The sequence below is a fragment of the Lolium rigidum genome, chromosome 4 (genome assembly GCF_022539505.1).
Source record: "Lolium rigidum isolate FL_2022 chromosome 4, APGP_CSIRO_Lrig_0.1, whole genome shotgun sequence".
In the NCBI taxonomy this organism is placed as follows: Eukaryota; Viridiplantae; Streptophyta; class Magnoliopsida; order Poales; family Poaceae; genus Lolium; species Lolium rigidum.
Genome location: NC_061511.1, coordinates 7,604,175 through 7,610,568, shown reverse-complemented (window position 1 = coordinate 7,610,568; position 6,394 = coordinate 7,604,175). Strand labels below are relative to the sequence as shown.

Sequence of the window (6,394 nt, the reverse complement as noted above, 5' to 3'; positions counted from 1 at the left end):
TGAGTTCCCAAAAAGCTAATGCGTGCACATGTCATGTGATAGGTGGTGCATAGGTGGTCTACTATCATCGCACGGAGGTTGCACGTCATACTAAAATGCGCCCCATGTAGCTGCTTCACAAATAAAAACCATTTGGGCACGCTAAAAATGAAAATATGGTCGCCCATGGGTCGGATTAGAAATCTGCGTCCGGGGTCTTGCTTCCCATCCTAGGACCCACACACGTGCCAAATATGACCTCATTTCGGCAAACTAGGCCATGCCCAGGCCGTTTCCCACCTCATTTTCGATAAAGTCAACCAGATTTAAGCTAGAGGTACTTGATCTATTGCTCATGATTTTTGGGTAAATTAAATTGTAGGTTCAAAATATGATATGGATGTCATATTTGTATTCCTCTTATTTTTCTGATCAATTTAGACATATTATTTGCCAAATTCATATTTACTGATATTAATTATTCCATATTAAAAAAAAGACAAAAATTAAATCATTTAATTGTTTTTCAAATTCTATATTATTATCATTTATATATATTCATTGTTGTTTACTTAAGTAATTGTTTAGAATTACAAAATATAGAGATGTGGCAGCACGGTCAAAGGGTTAATATGATTGATATGGTAGTATTAACAACAAGGGCGTCCGTTCTTTCATGGAAGCTCATCCGAAGAGAACCAAGAAGTTAAGCGTGCTGGGGCGGGAGTAGTGTGAGGATGGGTGACCAACTGGGAAGTTTGACTACAAGTACAATTTGACCTAAGATTAGATGTACTAAGTGTAAGTGTGATTGTGAAAGATTAACAAGTAAAAAAGAATAAGAAGAAAATTGAAAAAAAAATATTTTTTCAAAGAAAATATTTTTAATCTTTTTTCAAAAAAAAAATTTGAAAATTTTGAAATATTATGCCGACGGTATAACCGTCGGCACAACAATCTATGCCGACGGCCAGTCTGTGCCGACGGTGATCGAGCAGTCCCCGACCAGAACTATGCCGACGACGCTACGCCGACGGTCACCGTCGGCACAGCCTGTGCCGACGGCCTTCCTTGCTGTGCCGACGGCTGGCGGCCGTCGGCAGACTGGAGCTCTCTCGTAGTGATAGCTGGATATTGTAGGGATATCTAATCGGTTAATCTACCATTTCAGCTACAACCTAGGTTAGAATAAGCAAAAGTATATGGTCCTTGAAGTTTTTTATGTTGATTTACTGTTTGTTTCAAAGAACTAAAATCCTAAGTGTTTTCGCTCCTTAGGAAGGTAAATACATCATGTGGCTACATTTGAGTTATTTATTCGAACCAAGCTGGGGGTAAAAATTGTGGAAAAGAATACATCTACCATCATATTTCCTTTTGCACAAGTAATTATTTATAACAATTTCAAGCAGGACACTAGCTCTGACCATCATATTCTTGGTGCTCAAACTATGTATTTGTTATAAAACCGTTTGCATCTGCATCTATATAACAACTGAGTTTATTTGCACCTGCGGACAATAGATATAGGCAGAGAATCACCTTGTCTGCTTATAGCCTTACCATTTCTTTGTGTTCCCTATTTTAATCTTTTAGAGTTAACTAAAGAAAATAATAAGAAAATGAAGCTACTTTTAATCTTATTGTTCCACCATTTTTTACTATGTGACGTCATATATTCCAAGCTTATGTCACAAAGCTGCCTATGTCAGTATAGCTGGGTTTTGCCTTCATCTTCTTTTTACGAAATACACTTGCCACCATTTCAGATAGCATATCAAATACTAATCCAATACGATGCATGAATTTGTATTGTTAATTTTATAGCATAACATGCAAGCCACCATCCCCCCAGTAATTAAAGGATAGATAGTCCACTCAACTTCTTATTCTGAAATTGTGTGTTTAATGGCAATTTCAGATAGGATCAGCTCGATGATCCACTAGGAAAAGGTGGCATCGGAGTATGGAGTATTGGTCCTTCGGTGACTCCCAATGCTCTGGGATTCATCTAACCAACATGCCTTATTTGCTTGGTTCCTCGCTTCATGTTGGATTCTTTCTATGACATGAGCTTTTCTAAATCTTGAACGCCCATTTCCCCTTAAATGCGTAGTTAGTGCAAATTTGAAGATTAGAAGTCTATTGTTAATATGTGCATGTTTCTAAAGTACAATATTCTCATTTTGAATTCCCCTGAAAAATGGTACTTGGTGCAAATTTCAAGATTCAAAGGTTGGTTGTTAATACTTACATTTAGAAAACGATCTTCAAATGATTACACAATGTGTATATCTCTTTCTGGGTGATGAATTTAGATTAAGTCATTCAGATGTATGTTCTATGTTACAAATTCTAACTCTTCTAGGTGACTACGAGAATGGGCAAATATATTACTATTGAGAAAAACTGTGTATGCCAGTTCATAGCTTGATTTGAGCTAAAATCATTGGTACTATATTGTTTAAATCTCTTTATTTCATTACTGTGGTAATTAACATTTAAATAAGTGGTACATATCCAATTGATCATGCTACGGTAAAAACAACTTCAGGTCCATTTACTATCAGGCCTCTATTGATTTAAAACATCCTTTATTCTTTAACTCCAGGCTGAGCGCGGCGTGCCGCCGTGCCTTTCCTTGCTATTGTCATTCATCCTGATTCAGAATCTGCAGCAAATATGAATAAAAGGAACAAAAGAAGGAACAACATGAACTTTTACCATCTAAAAAGCTAATACAGGAAGGAATACTAGATATTGTAAAGCTCGAAATACACTTTTGATCCCAGGTGCATATGCTCCTGTCACTCTAAAGACATTTTAAAAAATTTAAAAAAAAATGAAACGAAAATTTCGTGCATACATGTGGAAAGCCGACATTTTTGTGTCCTCTATAAAAAAATGTCTTGAATTTTGTTCTTTTCACACGTGGCATAAACAATATATTGTTTTTGTGTGAAACGACTTTGCGAGCACATAGAACATTGAGATGGCGATTTTTTTTAAAATAATACGAATTAATTATTTAATTCTAGGACTATCACGCGATTTCAAAAATTTCCAAAAGTGTGACTCGGTCGGCGTACAGCAGGCCGATCGGACAGCAGCAAACCGACTAGGTGTCGGCTGCAGTCGGCCTCCAGATTGTCAGACTCGTTGGTCGATAGCTGACCAGACAGCTAGAGACCAATTGGGCTACTACAAACTAATTGGCCTGCTAATACCCGATTATTTGCATGGATGTATTTTCCTTCGTTTGCATGACGCTTAGGGTTAATTAGCAGGGTATAGCTGAAGGTACTTATGGCGCCATTTTTAAACGGTACAACATACTGATACATAGTTCATACATGAAGTCTGATACATAGGTGATGCATACATAAATGTCTGATACATAGATACATAAATGTCTGAGACTATGGACGGCGTCTGGGGTTTCGTGCGGGAGGCGTAGAACGGGGTGTCCAACCGAACCTGTCCGGGGCCCTGGTTATGCGAGCAGGGATCCAGGACCCGAACTCGGGGTCGTACTGTGTCTCCTGTGTGGGCTGTGGTGGAGGAGTCTGCATACCGACATAGTTCTGCTGCGTGCTGTAATACTCTATGTGCTCAGGATCCTGATCACTAGCTCCCCATGAAGGATTGGACGCAGTGTGCTGCGTGTATCCTGTGGCACGAAACATAAATGATGTCAAACTAAGTGGAGTATAGTCCATATGGAACACAATATATAGAATAGTACATACCCTGTGTGTATCCTGCTCCTCCCATGAAAGGGGCCTGCTGCTGCCTCACCGTCTTCTCCTACGTAACCATCACCCTGACCAACATAAACATCTTCCGCATGACTGCTCTGTCTAGGCTCGTAACCACCGGATGCTTGACTGCTCTGGCCTGATTCATAACCACCGCCACCGCCCGGTGCTTGACTGCTATGGCCTGATTCGTAACCACCTCCTCCACCATAACCGCCTTCAGGAGGCGCTACCTCCTTCGCCACCGGAAGAACTAATGCCACAGGGTTAGTTCCTCTCCTATCAGACCCTTTTAACCAGCTCACCCACTTAGAGTTATCATCTACAGGCCTCAGATACCATAAAATGTTTGATAACGACTTAGTCCATAATGCATGCACACCCACTGTGTGCACTTCAGGATTAAGCCCGAAATATTCTGTCAACCAGTCCTTCACGTGCTCAATTGTCCATGTTCTAGGAGCAGTCATATTCATCTCTATAGATTTGAACTCACTCAGATTAACTCCCATTTCATCTGATCGGACACTACCCATACCATAGTAAAATACTATCTTCACCACATCTGTCATCTTTGCTCACCTAAAAGAAATTCTGTCAACTACTAAAATCAGCCCACATAAATACACTAACACTAAACCCAGCCCACAATATTAACCTACACAGTTAACACTACTATGCAAAGATTAGGGTTTACCCTTGTAGCGTGAGCATCCTCTCCAACTGCAGCAGCACGAACAGCACACAACACCTCAGCACCACCACGAACCAGCAGAAGCTCAGCCCCTTACACCACCACCAACCTCCACCACTTCATCACCATTGCTGCTAAACAACACCACCAATCCTCTTCAAAACCTAACCCATCTGTAGATCGAGCTTCCCTCAACTAATAGCAGCAAAATGGTGAAATTTTATTGGCTAAATCACTAGGGATCTGCGAAATATGGTGAAGTTTTCGAGCTGTTCTTGTGCAGCCAGGGAAGAGAGAATGGAAGAAGAGAGGAGAGAGGAGGAAGAAGAAAGAAGAAAAGGGAGGCCGGGGAGAGAGGCGCGTCTGCGCGTGGCCGTGTCGAGCGACGCCTGCGCGCGCGTGGCCGGGCCATGCCACGCTTTGGCTGCTAGCGTCCGATCGGACTGCAGCAGACCGACAGGGTGCTGTCGTCTGACGAGGTACCGCAGAGACCTGCAATCGGTCTGCTGTGGTCCGATCGGCCCGCTGCTGTCCGATCGGCCTCCTACATGCCGACAGAGTCACACTTTTGGAATTTTTGGAAAGCGCGTGATAGTCCTGGAATTAAATAATTATTTCATATTATTTAAAAAAATCGCCATTGAGATCTACGTGCGGCATTTTTTGCCACATGTATTTTTTCGAATTTTGTTTAAAACTTATTGTGGACATTTAGAAGTAGCTAGCTCATGTTTTTAACATAAGCATGAGCTACTTCTGGAGTTCTGGGTGCAAAAACATTGTCCGCAAGAGTATATCTTTTCAGTTCTAAACTGACCCAATATGTCTTAGGGCATGTACAACAGTCTAGACGATGGCTGTCTTTAGTGTCCTTCCATGTCAGATACAGACCACCCTACAGACACCTTGTACAACGGATCGTCTGTTCAGTTTTCTGTTTGATCACCTACAATCACGCACCAAACGGTTGGGATTAGATCGATCGTGAGAGGAAAAAACGGTGAGTTACAGACACCTCACGTACAACAGGAGAATAGCTATCGTTAAGCCACGATTTTTGCGGCACTAGACGATCGGTAATTCTACAGACGGGCTGCTCCTTCCTCGCTATTCTCTCTCTGCCACTTAGATAAAAATCTGACGTGTTCGACGCTACAGACGGCTGACTGTATACTACTGTATATGCCCTTAGTTGGTTTGCGTCAGGTAAAGAATCAGGGGAGCGGTGGCCCGAACAGTCCGGCATGCATGCATGCGGCGAGTTTGACACCATACCTCACGTCGTCCGCGAAGCTCTCATGGCCCCACAGCGTTCCCCCCCTCGCTCTCCCTTGTATATTACAAAAGCAACCACACTAGCTTTCACAAGCCCCCCACACAAGCAAAACCAATCTCCATAATTATACATCATCATCATCTAAACTGCTCGAGAGGTTAATCAGCGATGGCTCAGAGCAGAAACACCGTGGTCGCGCTGTGCCTCGTCGCCCTGCTGGTGTTTGCGGCGGCGTCGTTGCCGGCTGCAACCGCCTTCGGCTGCTACGACGACTGCTACGAGCGCTGCGCCAACGGCAAGCAGGACCCCGCCTGCGTGAAGATGTGCAACGAGGCATGCGGCGCCGATGCGGCAGCCAAGGCCGCTAAGGGTGCCAGCGCCGCCAAGGCGCCCGCTGCCGGCGCCTCTGCGTGAGCGGCTCCCTGGATATCGATCTAGGAACTCACACCGGCTGGCACCGCCTGGCTGGTTAACTTAGATGCACGCGCGCGCATGCTCGATCACCGGACATGACATCTACGCAGCTAGCAGTGGCGGTGTCCTATTGATTTCATTCTTATGCATGCATGGATGCGTGCATGCTTTAATTCTTTTCGCTCAGTTAATTCGTGTTCTGTCAGTGACCAATGATTTTCCATTGTTCTACGTCTGCCTTGTTCCCTGAAACTGGTTTGGTTTCTACTCCAT

General features: G+C 43.2%; 1 protein-coding gene across 1 annotated transcript; it reads left to right on the top strand.

The window, feature by feature from the left end:
• The first annotated feature begins 5,875 nt into the window (after positions 1-5,875).
• LOC124646647 lies at positions 5,876-6,121 on the top strand. The gene has a single exon (XM_047186739.1). It carries the CDS (start codon positions 5,876-5,878, stop codon positions 6,119-6,121), a length of 246 nt encoding a protein of 81 aa, XP_047042695.1.
• The last annotated feature ends 273 nt before the right edge of the window (positions 6,122-6,394 follow it).